Source organism: Trichosurus vulpecula, chromosome 5 (genome assembly GCF_011100635.1).
Source record: "Trichosurus vulpecula isolate mTriVul1 chromosome 5, mTriVul1.pri, whole genome shotgun sequence".
Classification (NCBI taxonomy): Eukaryota; Metazoa; Chordata; class Mammalia; order Diprotodontia; family Phalangeridae; genus Trichosurus; species Trichosurus vulpecula.
In genome coordinates this window covers 59093310-59112467 of record NC_050577.1, presented here as the reverse complement: position 1 = coordinate 59112467, position 19158 = coordinate 59093310, and the positions used below count along the sequence as shown (strand labels likewise).

General features: G+C 37.9%; 1 protein-coding gene across 1 annotated transcript in view; it reads right to left on the bottom strand.

The window, feature by feature from the left end:
* The window catches only part of MALRD1 (MAM and LDL receptor class A domain containing 1), a gene marked incomplete at its 5' end in the record, with an annotated part of 881642 nt that overhangs the window by 157202 nt on the left and 705282 nt on the right, over positions 1-19158 (bottom strand). The window contains one exon of the mRNA XM_036760519.1: positions 6115-6316. Coding sequence (XP_036616414.1) covers positions 6115-6316 — 202 coding nt within the window. The remainder of the gene's footprint in view (positions 1-6114; positions 6317-19158) is intronic.

Genomic DNA, 19158 nt, shown 5'->3' with positions numbered 1-19158 from the left:
GAAATTCTCAAAAGGAGTTTTTTTTTTTTACTCTTCTGTAGGGTGACTCTAGACATCCACTCACATTGATTTTGTAGTATCAGGGATCTATTAGCGAATCTGAGTACACCCTGTATAAGTAAAGGATGCCTGGAGACTTTATCTGGAGCTCAGCTGAATTCTGAGTTTCAGGAATCCTGGAAGATAATTTGGGTTTTCTCCATAGCTTAGTGGTACAGTAGATTGATCACTGGGCCTGGACTTAGGAAACCGTGAGTTCAAATTTGTCCTCATGCACTAACTGTGTGACCTCAGACAAGTATCTTCAAAAAAATCTGTTTGCCCCAGTTTCCTCATCTTTAAAATGGGGGTGATAATAACTGCAACTACTTCTCAGAGTCTTGAAGATCAAACTAGATACTAATTGTAATGCACTTCCTTAGAACAGTGTCTGGCACGTACGAAAGGCTACATGAAGGTCAGCTATTATTATGGTGTTTTACAGCAGTGTACAGTGTTAAAGAGTTTTATAGCATTAAACCAAAATAGAAACAAGATCCACTAAGCCATATATATGACCATATATTGACTTAGCTTTAAAATGTATTATCTATGTTTTATTGTATTTGCGTTTTTTTTATTAACTAGTTCCCCATTACATTTTAACCTAGTTTAATCTTGGGAGTGTCAGGGGCCATGTGTAAGCTTGACAACTCTATTTTCTAGCATTAAATCTGCTCTGTGAGTGTGGATCGAGAGTGTGTGGGGGGAGGAGCTTAGAAGAACAGGGAGAAAATGAAGGGATCCACCTCCCATGGAACCTAGAGCAGCTTTGCAAGTCAAATGGTTTGGTTTTTTCTCATCCAAGATTGAAGGGAATGATTCCCAGTATACCTCAGGTCCTAAACCCCTTGGGAAAAGCCCCATTTGGTGTGGGAAGCACTGAAGGGCCAAGGTTTCCTTCAAAAATAAAAAGCTGATTTTCTTTGTCTTTTTTTTTTTATTGTCTTCGCTTGGGGGAGGCAATTTGTAGCATCAAGACAGGTACTGGTTAAGTACTAAGCAAGAAGTAATCTTTACCACCACAAAGAAAGCTACTATAAATATTTTCGAACATATAGATTCTTTTCCTTTCTCCCCATCACCTTGGGAAACAGATCTAATAGTGTTATTGCTGGGTCAAAGGGTATACACAGTTTTATAACTTTTTGGGCTTAATTCCAGCTTGCTCTTACAAAATGGTTGAATCAGTTCACAGTTCCACAAACAGTGCTTTACTGATAAACAGAAGTATGTACGGTGTGGTTTTACATATATTTAGAAATCAGTGTGGGGTGGGGGAAGGAGGAAGTGAGACAGTTTAAACTTAAAATGTAACAAAAAATAAGTTGAATTAAAAAAGTAATCCTTAGAAAACTTTATGAGATATTCTTCATTTGTTGAATCTGCATAACTATATTTGGGGACAATTGTGATTTTCACATGTACATGTGGGGCTACTATTTTTGAGATTATTTTCTGTATGGCACTGGAGAAGCAAATGGAAGGAGATGTTTATGCCTCTTTGGCACCTTGGCGGACAATATTGGACTGAGGACTTGAATAGTAGATTCAAAACACATGTCAGCCAATTTGCCAAGGTAAGGAAACTTTTTCAATTGAAGAAGAATATACTAAAAGGCTGGGGGTGATAGGCATGTTCTATGTGCTCATCTGATGAGATCTCTAGACAAAAGAGGCCAAGGAGTCCAAGTCTACAAAGGCATTAAAATGTGTGAGGGCAGAGCCCACTTGTCCATTTGGAGCATCTGCAGAGATTCTGGAACTGGTTATGATTTGGTAAGCTGGGGTCAAAGAGATGAGCCACAGCTGAGAACTGTCAGAAGGCACTGTTTGGCCAAAAGGAATTCCTTGTATCTCCTCATGCCTATCCAGATGCTCTTTGAAGGGGAGAGGTCATGTAGGAAGCTTCTGGATGTACCATGTGACCTTCACATTTGGGTCTCTCTTCTTTGATTCTTTGTATTTCTTCTCTCTGCTTTTAGATGAAGGGTTATTGGAATTGTCTTTGACCTTGAAAGCTTCTAAAGGTCAGGAGAGTGGGTCCATAAAATGCTGCCTGTCTATTCTCCACTGAAGATTTCCTCTTATTTTTTGTCACTGGCTGTCACCTACATCTGGAATGCTCAGCCTACCTCACCTCTGCCTCTTTGCTTCCCTGGTTTACTTCAAGACTCAATGGAAATTCCACCTTTTACAAGAGGTCTTTTCTGATCTCCACCTTAAGTCTTCTCTCTGAGACTGTCTCCCTTCTACTCTCCATATGGGCAGCTGGCGGCACAACGGATAGAGCACCAGTCCAATCATCAGGAAGACTCATCTTCCTGAGTTTAAATCTAGCCTCAGGCACTTACTAGCTGTGTGACCCTGGGCAAATCACTTAACCCTGTTTGCCTCAGTTTCCTCATCTATGAAATGAGTTCGAGAAAGAAATGGCAAACCACCCCAGTATCTTTGCCAAGAAAACCTCAAAAGAGGTCATAGAGTCAGACATGACTAAAGAGCCTCTAAAAACAACACTTTCTATATAGCCTTTATATTTTCAGTTATTTATGCATTGTCTCCTCCATTAGAATGTGAGGGCAGGGATCATCTTTTCTTCTTTCAATATATTTCCAGTACTTAAAACAATGTCTGACATACAGTGAGAACTTAATACATGCTTGCTGAATACCTGACTTCAAAGTCATAACAATGAAACAGAAACTCTAGCAAGACCTAACAATAAGAAGTTTCAGCCTAAGGCTGATGACAGAATTTCATGAAAGGACTAGCCTAGCTAACTTTAAGATATATATCCTTAGAAGGCTGGCCACTAAGTGATGACGATAATGACAGTCGTACTGGTAATGGTAGTGGTGGTGGTGGTGGTGGTGGTGGTGTGTGTGTGTGTGTGTGTGTGTGTGTGTGTGTGTGTAGGGACTGGCAACTCACGAAGAGTTTATGCAGATGTGAAGGGGCTCTGGTCTGCACTGTAGGAAGGAGTACCCACACCCACAAAACTATGGGCTCTCTTGAAACTGGCCTATGTACATGTGTGTGTGTATGTATGAATGTACAAATGTATGTATAGACACAAGTAATAATAAATGGCTAGCATTTATGTGGTGCTTTAAGGTCAGCTGTCACAACAACCCTCAAGGTTTTGCTATTATATACACTTTGTAGATGAAGAAACTGAGGCTGAGAGAGATAAAATTACTTTTCCAGGGTCATGCAGCTAGCATCTTAGGCAGAATTTGAACATAGGTTTTCTTAGGTTGAAGTCTAGCATTATAACCACTACGCATACACCATATAACCAGCATGCGCATGTGTGCATGTGCACACACAGATACACACACACACACTCAGGCAGCTCTATAGAAGACTGGTTAAAGTGCTGGATCTGGAATCAAGAAGGTTTAAATCTAGTTTCAGATACTCACTAGCTCTGTGACCCTGAGAAAGTCACTTAACCTTTGTCTTCCTCTATGTCTTAATCTGTACCACAGGGACACAATAATAACACCTACCTCTCAGAATTATTTTGAGAATAAAATGAAATAATATATTTAAAGTACCCTGCATGCTGTAAAGTTCTGTGTAAATGCAAAATATTATGATAATGATGATGATGTGTCATAGCATGAAATGGAGGACGTCCATTTAGTAGTTCAAATCCTATTGATGAAACTTGCTATTTTCTGTGACATCGACAAGTCATTTAACCTATCTGAGGCTCAGATTTTTCAAAAGTAAATGAGGAGACTGCATTAGATGTCCTCTAATATGCCTTACAACTCTAATCCTGTCACTATATGTATGTGCACACATATGAACACATGTAAACATATATATATATAATTGTATGTGTATAAATACATTTGTGTGTATTCCATACATGTGTACGTGTGGTTGAGACCATATGTGATCCTATGATAACAGGATCGCAGATTTAGAATTGTAACTGATCTCAGAGGAGATCTCTTCCAACCCCTTTACACACACACACACTCACACACACACACACACACACACACCTTGTGAAAATATTTTTCATCATTTATTTATCCTCCGAACACAATAATTATAAATCCAATAGATAGATCCAATGAAGTTATACTGTTCTATTGTTTTCATCATGCTGAGGAAGCTGCAAATCGAACCCACAACAATCTCTTTTTCAAAATATCATCTCATATGGTTTGCCTATGGCCCGACATCTTGGATGATTTTCTAGTAATCAACTGGCTTTCTTTTTTATTTGAATAAAATTAATCACTATATGCTATATATAACCACATCAATAAATCCCTCCTAAAGACATGTCAGTCCATGTTATGAGCACTCGTTTTGTTAATAAGTTAATAATGGTGGAAAAGAAATGGTGATGGTGATGCGAGTAAGCAACAACCCAATTCAGAGCATCCTAAAAGCATGTACCTGAATCATTAATAGAAGCCATTTAGAAGAAACTATTCAAAAGCCCTCTGGACTTCAAAATCCTCTGAGGACCAAAACCTCTATAAATGACAAGGCAGGTCATGGTCTGATTCTCCAGTTCTCACCTCTGGTTTCATCATCTTTGACAGAAGAACTACTTCTCTGCACTCGGTGAGAGACAACCAATTCACACATAAGCTATACATTGGAGCTGCTGCCCACACATTCAGATGTCTGATTTTCTTAAGATTGATAAAGATAGCTTTTCAACCTAATTTCTTCATTTTAACCTTGACTCCAATGAGAAGGTGACAATAGTAATTATTTTCTACTGACTATTGAGTGTGGAATGAGTTGGCGAACTCAGATGAACAGCTGGAACAGAGGCCCCAAAAACAACAAGGGCGAGTTGAGACAAGGTCTTATTATGAGGACCTGTGACTACCATCAACACCAAATAGCAAAAACTTTTCTGTGATCAAGGGAATTTGGTATCGGTGGGTAACTGGAGCCAGGGTCTTTTGTAAAGAGAGAAACAGAAATGCTTTTATAAAAAGATATACTAAAAATTCCAGGATAAAATATGATACAGAGGAAAGATTAAAAGCGTCTAAGCTACAAACTTCTGGGATGGAAGACAATTGGAGAGTATAAATAGGAAAAGGCTGAGGTGCTGATGCGTTGGCAAATTCGAGTTTCACATCATAGTTGGTTGAAGTAGACAGCTGATTTTCTAAAATTTCATTTTTCTTCTTAGAGAAGATTCATAGAGTGAAAAAATGTGAAACAAGGAATAAAGTTGAGATTGTTTCAAATATTAAGATGTCACAGTACAGTTAACAGCAATTATTAAAAATGTGGTTAAGTATTGAATTAATGGTCTCCTTACTTAAAAATATAAATTGTCTTTTTCCATCCCAAAGAATGACACTAATCTATTCTTGGCTCTTATGAGACTGCAGAGATTGTCAAGAAAAAATACAGTTATGGAAGCTGTAGGTTAAGAATATTTCCTTTTCTCTGCATGTTTCATTTTTCTGGTCAGCATATTCTTCTCTTATGAACATGCAGCTATTACTTAGGTAACAAAAAGTATGGTATGCCCAAAGCAAAACTGAGAGGAAGGTGACCTCTGCTGACCTCCCAGATACCCTGAACCCTCAAATGATCATTTTTGATTGCCCTATACCCCCACCCAAATATTCACCAAGACTTGCTTTAATGAGGCAATACCACCTAATGTTCCAAATATAGCCTTTCTTTGTGAACCTTCCACCATCTCAAAATGCCTGTTCTTTCTGTTAGCCATTGTAGTCAATTATTAGGAAAAGAAGTATCTGAATAAGCTAATTCACACTAAGGTGTAAATGAATTGTCTTTTTAACAGTATTCACATAGGAGCATTCTCTAGGAAATGGATGTTTGCCAATTAAATGAACGGATCTCTAGAGGCAGTAGAACAAAATAAAGACAAAAATTTAGGCATGTATATGGTGCTCCTTTCATCTCAGTATATATCATCTACTCCACCTGTGTGTGTAAATACCGTTAGCCACAAAGGCACTTTACCAGATGGTCTCCTTTCCTCTACAGTTATATACAGGAACAGCCACTATTAATAGGAAACAGGTTTCTTTTTACATTATTTACCTCCAGATGCGCATTCCAGGGTGAAAGAGATATCATCAAGAGCAATAAAAGTGGGCTCATCTCCTCCAAGGTCAGCTTCAAAGGCCACCTTAAAAGGGCCATTACTGGAAAGGGGGGCATTTCCATACATCCAGTCCCTGCCTTTGTTTCCAATCATAGACCACACCAGAATGTCCAGTCCAGATTCTTCTATAATATATACCTAAGGAGAGGAAAACCAAAGGAAAAACAACTCTTTAGAATTTGTGGCTTAGAGGCACTACTTTAACTACTAGAAACTTGAGATTTGGTAATGTCACAAAGACTCAGGGTGCTGTCTGGACTTAAAGCTACGCAATGTTAGGCCCAGCTGAAGAAATTGGAAATACTTATCCTAGAGGGAAAGAAGACTCAGAGGGGCATATAAAAGCAGACCAAGCATTTGAAAGTTTGTCATACGCAAAGGGTGGGAGAAGTCAACAAGCATTGATTAAGTGCCTACTGCAGGCACCGTGCTAAGTGTTTTTCAAATATAAATTCATTTCTTCATGTGGAAGACAGATTAACTTTGCTCAGCTTGATTCTATAGGATGGTGCAAGAAGTTAGATTTTTTTGTCAGTATTTTTGCTTCTCTTTCTCTTTTTTTGGTCTTAATTGCAAGCATATATTTTTATTTTATTTTTTAATCATTATTTATTTAATATTTTTAGTTTTCAGCATTGATTTTCACAAGAGTTTGAATTACAAATTTTCTCCCCATTTCTACCCTAGCCCTCACTCCAAGATGGCATATATTCTGATTGCCCTGTTCCCCAGTCAACCCTCCCTTCTGTCACCCCACTCCCCCTGCCCCATCGCCTTTTCCCTTACTTTCTGGTAGGGCAAGATAGATTTTTATGCTCCATTGCCTGTATATCTTATTTCCTAGTTGCATGCAAAAACTTTTCTTTTGAACAACTGCTTTTAAAACTTTGAGTTCCAAATTCTCTCCCCTCTTCCCTCCCCACCCACCCTCTCTAAGAAGGGAAGCAATTCAACATAGGACACATGTGTATCATTATGCAAAACCCTTCCACAATACTCATGTTGTAAACAACTAACTATATTTTGTTCCTTCCTGTCCTATCCCCCTTTATCCAATTTCTCCCTTGACACTATCCCTTTTCAAAAGTGTTTGCTTTTGAGTACCTCCTTCCCCTATCTGCTTTCCCTTCTGTTGTCCCTCCTTTTCTATCTCCTTCCTCCTTGTTTCCTGTGAGGTAAGACACCCAATTGAGTGTGTATGTTATTCCCTCCCCAGGTCAAATCCAATGAGAGCAAGATTCACTCATTCCCCCTCACCTGCCCCCTTTTCCCTCCTAATAGAACTGCTTTTTCTTGACACTTTTATGTGGGATAATTTACCCCATTCTATCTCTCCCTTTCTCCCTCTCTAAATATATTCCTCTCTCATCCCTTAATTTGATTTTATTTTTTAGATATCATCTCTTCAGATTCAACTCACCCTGTACCCTCTGTCTGTGTGTGTGTATATATATATATATATATACATGTCTATATATATGTATGTATATTCCCTTCAGCTACCCCAATACTGAGGTGTCATGAATTATACGGATCATCGTTCCACGTAGGAATGTAAACAAAACAGTTCAACTTTAGTAACTCCCTTATGATTTCTCTTTCTTGTTTACCTTTTCATGCTTCTCTTGATTCTTGTGTTTGAAAGTCAAATTTTCTATTCAGCTCTGGTCTTTTCACTAAGAGAAAGCTTGAAAGTCCTCTATTTTATTGAAGGTCCATATTTTGCCTTGGAGCTTGATACTTAGTTTTTCTGGGTAGGTGATTCTTGGTTTTAATCCTAGCTCCATTGACCTCTGGAATATCGTATTCCAAGCCCTTTGATCTCTTAATGTAGAAGCTGCTAGATCTTGTGTTATTCTGATTGTGTTTCCACAATACTCAAATTGTTTCTTTCTGGCTGCTTGTATTATTTTCTCCTTGATCTGGGAGCTCTGGAATTTGGCAACAATATTCCTAGGAGTTTTCTTTTTGGGATATTTTTTCAGGAGGTGATTGTTGGACAATTTCTATTTTACCCTCTGGTTCTATAATATCAGGGAAATTTTCCTTGATAATTTCTTGAAAGATGATATCTAGGCTCTTTTTTTGATCATGGCTTTCAGGTAGTCCAATAATTTTTAAATTATCTCTCCTGGCTCTATTTTCCAGGTCAGTGGTTTTTCCAAGGAGATATTTCACATTGTCTTCCATTTTTTTCATTCCTTTGGTTCTGTTTTGTAATATCTTGATTTCTCATAAAGTCACCAGCTTCTACTTGCTCCAATATAATTTTTAAGGTAGTATTTTCTTCAGTGGTCTTTTGGACCTCCTTTTCCATTTGGCTAATTCTGCCTTTCAAGGCATTCTTCTCCTCATTGGCGTTTTAGAGCTCTTTCGCCATTTGAGTTAGTCTATTTTTTAAGGTGTTATTTTCTTCGGTATTTTTTTGGGTCTCCTTTAGCAAGTCATTGACTTGTTTTTCATGGTTTTCTTGCATCACTCTCATTTCTCTTCCCAATTTTTCTTCTACCTCTCTAACTTGCTTTTCCAAATCTTTTTTGAGCTCTTCCATGGCCTGAGACCAGTTCATGTTTTCTTGGAGGCTTTTGATGTAAGCTCTTTGACTGTTGACTTCTGGCTGTATGTTTTGGTCTTCTTTGTCACCAAAGAAAGATTCCAGAGTCTGAGTCTGAATGTGAGTCTGTTTTCGCTGCCTGGCCATGTTCCCAGCTAACTATTTGACCCTTGAGCTTTTCATCAGGCTATGACTGCTTGTAGAATAGAGAGTACTTTGTCCCAAGTTTGAGTGGTTGCGCTATTGTTTTCAGAGCTATTTCTACACAGCAAGCTCTGCCACACCAGCTCTCCACCTCCCCAAAGCACTGCCACCCCAGACCATGACTCAGATCTTAAGCAGGCTCTGCACTCCTGCTCTGATCTGCCTGGTGCTGCAACCAACTGCAGCTGTAGTTCTGTCCTCAGAGCTGCACCACCTCTGCCACCCATGGGGCAGTGGCCAAATGCGAACTCCTTTCACTCTGTCCCAGAAGCTTTTCCCACTAACTTTCCCTGTTGTCTTTGGTGTTTGTGGGTTAGAAGTCTGGTAACTGCCACAGCTCACTGATTTAGGGTGCTAAGGCCTGCTCTGCCTGGCTACTGGTCTGCTTGGTCCAGGTGCAGCCCACCCTGGGCTCTGCTCCCAGCTCCATGCGATAGACCTTACCCAGCAACCATCCAGGCTGTCCTGGGCTGGAGCCCTGCTTCCCTCTGCTATTCCATGGGTTCTGCAGCTCTAGAGTTTGTTTAGAGCCATTTTATAGGTTTTTGGAGGGACCTGGGGGCGAGCTCATGCAAGTCCCTGCTTTCCAGCTGCCATCTTGGCTCTGCCAATTGCAAGCATTTTTACAGCACTTTAAAGTTTGCAAAGGATTTTACTTTTTTTTTATTTGATCCTCACAACTACTCTGTGAGGTAAGTGTTGTTATTATGCCCGCTATACAGTTGAGGAAACAGAGGCTGAGAGAGGTTAATTGGCTTGCTTGATATTATACAGCTATTAGGTGTCTGGGGTAGGATGTAAATTCATATCTTCTTTAGTACTTTCATATTACCTTCCACATAGGACTATAATCTCCCTGCACACCACAGCTATTTCTACCTGCCTTTCTTTGCACCTGAAGCATTTAGCACTGTGCATGTCTCAGAGTAGATGCTTGACAAATGCTTGTCAATTGATTATTCCTGATTCAATACATCTTCCTAATACAGTTGAAAGAGAACTTGATTTCGTATCCTAAGAGCTGGGTACAAATACTGAGTATTCTACTTACCATCTGTATGAGCTTCTGTGATTCAGTTTCCTCAATTATAAAAAATTAAAGTCATAACCACATGATCTTGAAAGCCTATTCCAACTCTAAATCCTAACAACTAGTGTTTACTGCTACGTCCACGAGAAGTGAGCTGCCTCAGTAGGAAGTCAGTTCAGTTCCTCATCACTGGGTGCACTAAGGGATGGATGACTTCTTTTTGTGGTGCTCCAGGAAGGATTTATGATATGGTAGTAGTTGGACCAGATGACCTCTGAGATTCTTTCCATGCCTAAAATTCTATTTTTGCAGAAGACATTTGTCTTATTTATATTATTTATACGCAGAGTATGTCATGTAAAATGACAGGCTGGATGAATCAAAAACTGGAATTAAGGTTGCCAAGAGAAATATCAAGAATCTTAAATGTATAGACCATACTACTGTGATGATAGAAAATTAAAAAGAATTAAGAAGCCTCTTGAAGATGGTGAAAGAGGAGAGTGTAAAAGCTGATTTGAAGCTTGATATTAAAAAAATGAAGATCTTGGTAACTGGCCCTATCACTTCCTGGATAGAGGCAGAAAATAATGGAAGCAGTCTCAGATTTTATATTCTTGAGCTCAAAGATCACTGCAGATAGTAGCTGTAGTCATGAAATTAAAGACACTTGCTTTTTGGAAGGAAAGCTGTGATGAATCTGAATAGCATACTAAAAAGCAGAGACATTGCCTTGCTGATGAAGGTCCATATAGTCAAAGCTATGATTTTTCCAGTAGTAATGTATGGCAGTAAGGGTTGGAGTATAATGAAAGCTGAGCATTGCAGAATCGATGCTTCCAAATTATGGTGCTAGAGAAGACTTTTGAAAGTCCCTTGGCCAGGGAGGAGATCCAGTCAATCAACACTTAAAGAAATTAATTCAGACTATTCACTGAAAGGACAAATACTGAAACTAAAGCTCAGATACTTTGGCCACATAATAAGAATCCAGGAGTCATTGAAAAAGACCCTGATATTGGAAAAGATTGAAGGCAAAAGGAGATGGGAATGGCAAAGGATGACACGGATAGGGTCACTAGAACAACAAACATGAGCTTGCACAAACTTTGAGAGATAGTGGAGGATAGAGAGGCCTAGTGTGCTAGAGTCCATGGGGTCATGAGCCTGACATGACTGAATAAATAAACAAGACATTGGTGGGTCATGGTGTGTTCTCAGAGATGTACATCACTTGAGGAAATTATTGACTCATGACTGCTTCATGGTTTTGTCATACTAATATAAGGGCACCAAAAATATACTCTATCAACATTACTATCTCCATAGAACGCCAAGGCACAAACAGACATGAAGCTGGAATCTCTGACTGCTAAGGAGATTCTTTAAATCAAAACTAGGATTTGAGATTTGATAAGATGAGCATTTCTATAATATATATGTATGGGTATAAATTAGTCTTGTTTTGCCAGAATCCAAGCTAGTTGACACAAAAAAGTTTGATTTAAGTTTAAATCAGCTAACAATTCTATATGAATGGTCATAAATATTCCATTTTTTTAAATATAAAGGAAAAATGTTTTATAGAGGAAATAGATTTTGATTTGAAAACAACTACCCAAGGTCTGATGAGGTCTAATGCAAGCAAAACTGATTTTCTTTGACAGTTTAATCATGCTGTTTGAAATATAATAGAAGTAAAAACAGTTCTGAGCTGTCCCAGGGCTTTTTAAGGAAATTCTTGGCAAATTAAAAAAAAAAGATAGAAATAACTCCATATGATTTACATGCTATTTCAATTTTGTCTTTTCTGTTTTTACTAGGATTTTCTTAGTGGGTAAAATATGGCTAGGATTTTTTTTTCCATCTTAGAACAAGACTTTTGATCATCAGGTTTCTTCCTATGGTCTCACAGTCATTACTCATGCTTTAGTCAACATTAATTCCCATCCATACTTCTTTCTTTCAAGGCCACTTTAGGTATTCCAAAACAGCAAAGTAATGATGATATGGCAAGGCATCAGCAGTAGGGGGAGCAAGTGTTTTGACATTTTGGGCAGCCTATAGAATACCAATAACATTCCAGAAAACCAGAAATAAGGTGGGCCTCCATTTTTGTCTTCCCAATATTCACTAGTAGAGAAATTCTACTTCCAAGTCTAAAGCTCCAAATGATTATGAAGTTGCAGTAAAAATGGAAGACACTGAAAGTCAAGACATCTTGAACTTGGATAGAATTTAATGGACAACTATCTAACCCTATGGAAATGTAAAGCAATTTAATAGGGAATAAAAATTAAAATCAAACTGGACATTCTACAAAAGTATACGTTATATCTGTTTCCTAGGCAACAATGACCTTTCAGCTTATGTTTTTTTTTTTTAAATTAGTTCAATTCAGCTCAACAAACACTTCTTATGTGTCAGTAATGTGTAGAGCACTGGGCAAGTCACTGGGAAGAGATACAGATGTAGCCCATGTTTCAACTGAAGGCAGATAAACTGGGTTCACTCTTGAAGACTGTTCAATATTTAATACTCTATATGGCTCACGTCTTTCCACTTAGGATTTCCCTTGGGAAATGTATTGACTCTCATCATGAAAAAGAAAAAGGATCCTTACCACTCAAGCAAACACTGAGGCTAAGTCATCAAATACAGGAAATGTTTCATTTAACCTGAAAGAAAATTCTAAGGACTCACCCAAAACCATTACTTAATTAAAAAACACTCAATAAAGAAAACAAGTCTTTCCATTTCTGTTGTGCTTTTACTCTGCCCAGTAATCTATAGGTATATACTCTAGATTGATGAAACTACCCCTGGGGTCAAGGTCCTTCCAAAGAGGGAAAGTCTTAATTAGATCCCCAGTTAATTATACAGAATAAGGCATTAATAATCTAAAAACTTACACTCTGGGATTCAAGTGTTTCAGGGGATCTGTAAGTACTTAAGTAGCCAATTTGCCAAGCTAAATGAAGAAGCAACTGGAGAGGCTCACGTCCCCTGTGTCATTCTGACAAAGAATGGCTCAAAGACCTTTTTCCCACCAGGGAGAGTTTGAATATCAATTAGCTGTCAATTTCCTAGGTGTGCCAATTCCCTTATCCCAAATTCTTGGTCCTATTTAACCTAGATAGGAACCCTATAAAAACCCAAAATGTTTTGGAACCTCCTTCCATAGGACCCCAATGGTGCTAACCTGTTTTGATCTCTCTTTCATGTTGTATTAAAGGAACAATGAGTAAGTAGACCTTCCTGATTGGAGCATTGTCTATTGTGAGCTCTCTAGAGCAGGGGATTATAGAGTTAGTGCTGGAAGGGATCTCAGAAGCAATCTACACACCAACACACTCATTTCACAGTCAAACAAAGTTAAGGAACAATAAGATCAAGTTAATTTGAACTCAAGTCCAATGGTACTTCCTAACCATCAGAGCCAAAAATATTTCACTAAGAGATCTAACTCCCATAGCTCTCATTCTTGGGAAAGCAATGTAATATTTTAAATTGAAAATGAGACCTCAGAAAGAAACGTTTAAAAGGAATTCAATTTTTGTTAAACCAATTGTATATTCTGTTGGCAAAGAATGGACTGAAAGTGCAATGCAATTAATTCTAATTCCTTGAGCTCAGTGATAACTTTTGAAGAATTGGTCTATTAGAGAGAGATCATGACTTGGTTTTTATTTCTATATTCAAAATTTTGAGAGCATAGAAAAACCAGAATCAAAATAGTAGCTAATATTCTATGAATTGAAATCAATATAAAAGTAGTTCCAGTGGATTCCCAAATGGTTATATCAGCATTTCTGTGAATGTGAAGAAGGTATTTAGCTGTAAAACCTGAACCACAAAGTAAAATCAGAACCAGGCAATTTAACTTAGTTCTTGGCTAGTAAGGCCAGAACAGAGATTCTACCAATGCCCCCTTGTTCAATTCAGAGAACACAGCTTTCTCTGGTGGAATAAATTACAGTGAGAATAAATACTCCCAGACTTAAAACTGGGAGAGATCTAGGAAATTTCCTACTCCAGCCCTTTTATTTTGCAAATGAGGAAATTGAAGCTTAAACTGGTAGGTGACTCATTCCAAGTCAAGTAGGTTGGAAGTGGCAGAGCTAAGATATAAACTCAAGATAATCTCTCCCTGATCTTGCCATCTTGCCACTGTACCATTATGACAAACAGAGATGAATGAATAGAGTCAGGATTCAATGCAATCTTTGTCTTCACATCTTTTGTTCTGTCCACTGACCCATTTGCCTAGCTGATGGCTTGTGTTGTGTTTCTAGGTTCTCCTAACTCAGTTACCCTGCTTGTAATAATAGTTTACATTTAAAGATTAACAATATCTCTAAAGCACGTCATTAACTCATCATATCTCTCTTTCCTATAAAGTCAAAGATTTAAATAATGTGACTGGCAACATGCAATAGCTATTTGAGAAAGAATCAGCCAACTTCAGGAAGACCCAGAAAAAAAAGACCCAGAATAAAGAGGAGGGAGTGAAGCTACACTGATTTCCTTGTTCTGTTTGACTTCATAACTCAAAACATGTTGGTTTTTTCATACTAAAAATAGGGAAGTACTTGGTATTCTGACAGTGACGCTCAGTAGGCCTGCTATTCTGGCTTGTCCCACCCTGCCCCACCCCCCTAAAATGTGGTTAATTGGGCAGGATACTGTGGAGTTGACTTAACAAAATCCATCAGTACATTTTAAATATGCTTTAATAACAGTGGGCTGTAGACCTAAAGAAGTTGGAAATTTTGAGTTGTTTTTTCCCTTGCGTCTCATGCTGACTCGAGATGATTCACTCATTTAACTCTTCCTTTGTCATCACCAAAATGGAGACCGTACCACTCACAATGGACCCAATTCTTAGTGAGATCGTGTCAAGGCTTTTCACACCACAATGTTAAGAAATAATATTGCAAAATTAGCACTGCCAGTCATAGGATCTTCAAGATTAACTGAAGATATTTGCTCTGTCAAGGAAAGTTAGAAATCATTAGATCAAATGACTGGTTGTAAGGTGCCCAGAGCACTCATTTGAAAAAATCACTGAATGTGGGAGTTAGAAGGAGCCTCAGAGATCGTCCAGTTTAACCTCATGAACTAGTAATGTATGTCTTTAGAACATACCCAAAAATTCTCAGACTTTCAAGACCCAAAGGGCCAGTTGTCAGTATTAACTGCAGACCTAAGGTAGTAGGAACAGAGTGTGTTGGTTAGGGTGAGCTGAGGAAATCATAGAATCATCTGTTTAGACCTAAAACAGATTTTAGAGACCATCAAATCCAATCGCCTCATTTTACAATGAGGAAACTAAGGCACAGAGAGGTTACATAATTCACCCAGGGCGACCTATATAGTAAATATCTAAGACGGGATTTGAACCTGAGTATTCTTGACTCCAACTCCAGGATTTTGTGTACTCTATGATGCTGCCTTAGAATCAGCCACACTCCTGCTGATTTTTCCTTAGTAACCTCTACAGGGGAGATCATTAGATTCATAGATTCAGAACTGGAAGGGAACATAGAACTTACTTAGTCCAACTCTCATTTTACAGATGGGGAAACTGAGACCCAGAAAGGTGAAATGATTTATAGGTAACAACAATGTTGCTAGCAGATGCTATGGAGGTGAAAGACCAACATAAGACCAACAACAAAAGCACACAAGAGCGCCGCTAGCACAGATTCTTTGATCTGTTTTTCTGAGGAAAGCAACTTTAAGGGGTTAACAATCTCACTTTAATTAAACATACATGTATCACTCATTTAGTTCAGGGGAAAAAGTCAGCACCTGGAACTTCAGAGCAAACACAAACAGAAATTACAAGCAGAAATTATATAAACAGAGCAAATAACACAAACCAGCCTATCCATAGCAATATATACAAAGTTACCAGAGAGAGAAGCAACAACATCTGGGTTTTTCAAAGCTGGGTGGGGGGTGCTCCAACAGCTGCGCAGTTTCTAGTCTGGCCAAATCACTAATACTCTTCCAATGAGTGTGCCCCCAAAGGCAAAACGCTAACCTCTGAGTATATATACACTTCCTCAGGGTCAGAGGGCTACATAGCCATGTGACTCAAATCCACGTGACCTAAGCCTTCCCTTGACCTAAGCAGGTCATCAAAGATTCCCAAATCAATCAAAGATTCATTAGTGCTGAGCACTCCAAAACAAAGACAACCAAATGTCCCACCCTAATTACCATAACAACATCACATGTCATGCGGTGAATAAGTAGAAAAACTAGGATTTGAACCTAAGATCTCTCATTCTAAATCCAGGGCTCTTAGATATCAGATTGAAAAGAGGATCATAAATCTAGAACTAAAAAGTACTTCAGAGGTTTTCTTATCCACTCATTTTACAGATGAGAGAACTAAGACCTAGGGAGGTAAAGTGATGTGCCCAAGGTTATACAGGGAGGGTCAGTAGTGCTGTATTTGGACCCACATCCTCTAAATCCACTCCAGAGTATACAGCCATTTTAAAAAGGTTCTTTTTCACCATACTGTTCAACAATGGATTTTCAGGAAAAGTACTGCTTCTATATCTTAATGAATGGGTGAACGTAAACATCTGTTTGGTACTTACTATGTGCCAGGCCCAGTGTTCTTAATCATATCAAAATAATATTTTCTTAAGTTTTCCAAGACTACAGATTTTTTTTAACTTTGAAACCATGAGTGCCCAAATTTCTTGGCATGTAAATGGACAACAGGGACTGTATTGAACGGATCGGCAACCTCATTTTTACTGTACTGAATTTGAGAACTTGGCTTTAGTACAAATGGCTTCAGTATTATCCATGAAACTATGTTTTAAGGGTAAATAGCCTAATATACAACCTTGGGCCTTAGAAATACCTTCTTTCAAATTGGGCAGAGAGAACTTTGCTCATTTTTTTTCTCCCCAGTTCACTAAAAATTATATATACATATATATAATATTATATGAATATATAAAATAAATATAATAAACAAAACATAAATAATAAATATATTTATATGTAATATAATTAAATAAAATATATAATAAATTATACACACACACATATGTATACACACTTTAACGATGGAAAAATTTGGTTCCTCTTTCCACCTATTCAGCTAAGCAACTCTACCATCATATTCCTATCTAATCTCACCTAGAGACAGACAACATTGGTTTGAGAGACTGCTCCAGTCCCCACCATATGCCAATTTCTCTGGCTTCAAATAGCACAATTCAGTTCAATCAGAGAAAACCTAAAGCAAAATTCACTTACAAAAAAAGAAAGAAAAGCTCTCTGGTGGCCTTATAGTAGTTTAAGCACATAGTATACCAAGGTTTTTAAGTAAAATAAGAAAAGTTGCATAGGCAACTATACTTTATGCACTGAGAAGTGATTTTGCATTTTTAAAATGTTTTCACAATTTCAATCTTACTTGTCAGTCAATCAAGCAAATAGTTCATTAAATTAAGCATTATATGCTAGGCACAATGTTTTGCACTGAGGATACATGGGACCCTGCCCTTCTCTTCCCATCTACCACCTCTCCCCCTCAAGCAAGAAATATTATGCCCATTTAATAGTCACAGAAATTAAGACAAAGGAAAATTAAGCCTCTGCATCTTAATGACAGAGCTAAGACAAAAATCCAAGGCTTTCTGCTGTTTACTACCGTGTTCTTCCTACTAGCTCATCCTCTTGCACGGCCTCTTAATAATTCAAAAAAAATTCTCTCATCAATACTCTGACATACATACAAACACAAATATTTTCATTTGACTATTTTTTCTTCTGCTAGTACGTTACAGCTTACATGCTGACAAATGCTGGTTTGTATACCAGCAAACTTTCCTTACACATCGTATATTTCCAACTGGTAGCTAATGCCAAGTCAAGGAGAAATTCATGTCTCAACCAATTTATTTTCACCATTTTCTTCCCTTGACCTTATTACAAAATGTCTTTCTCTTGCTTTCTCCTCTCCTTCCCTTTCCTCCTTCTTTTCTCCCTCCCGCAAATTCCTTTTAGCAATAAGAAGGCACACCTTGGTAGTCACTTTAAGAACAATGGTGTGATAATGCATTGGGCATTCCATATCTGAAGCCAGTTTGGTTCCTTTTTTCATTGTAACCGGTGTTATTTAACAATTATAAACTATATAAGAACATATTTCTCATTTTCCTTGTCTTCTTAAGATAATTAAAACTGCATTTTTTTCTGTCTTTTTTCTTCCTTTTAAATTTTTTTTGGGGGGGTGGGTCGGGTGAGAAGGAGAAAGTTAGAACACTAGTAGACATTTTTAAGGAGGGAAAGGAAAAAGGTAACTTTTGTAACAAAATGGATCTCAGGATCGCCTGGTTATTTGAAGGGCAGGATGCATATCACTTTCTGCATTACCAACAGCAATCCCAGTTCATGACTGTAGTCCTTAGAGGCTTAAAGATTCACCTCAATGCAGCTCCGCTGTAAATTCAAGGGCAAAAATCCCACTTCACTTTCAAATTCTACTGGGTCAGCCTTTTCTGGATATTGGGTCTATTATAGGACAATGGGTACTTAAGGACTCTATCAGATAAAGCAGCACTTCCCTAAGAGAGTTCTTTTCATGTACAGTTAGCAAGGCAAAGCTTTTAGGGATGAGTTTAGGAATCAGAATATGAAGGTTATAAAGAAGCTTAGAGATCATAGATAGTACCGCTTTTAAATGAAAGAAAATGAGGAAATTGAAAATCAGAATGGGAACAAGATTTGGCCAAGGTTACAAAGAGAGTTGATGGCAATACATCCATACAATGGCTCTTTTCCCATATACCATATTCATATTGTCATTTGAAATAGGGGTGGGGAGCCTCTTTGCTCAAAAGTTTGTTATTTAAAATTATATTTAGGATTAGGAAATAGCTCTAACTTCCATGATTAAAAATTATCAGTCTCACCTTTAAGACCAACTTAGTTTTCTTTCTGGCTTCATATGAAACCTAATGTAAAAGTCAGGAAGCTCCAAAGTAGTTTTGTAATGAGATCACCTTAAGCAAGCTGGAGAATAAGTGATCAGGAAAGGACTAATTCAGAACAATTAGAATTTGCAAGTCAAATTGAGGTCTGCTTTTTAAGGTCAAATAGGCAGAACTCTTAGTTTCTCCTACCTCCTTCTCCACTATTAACGGAATAAAAAAT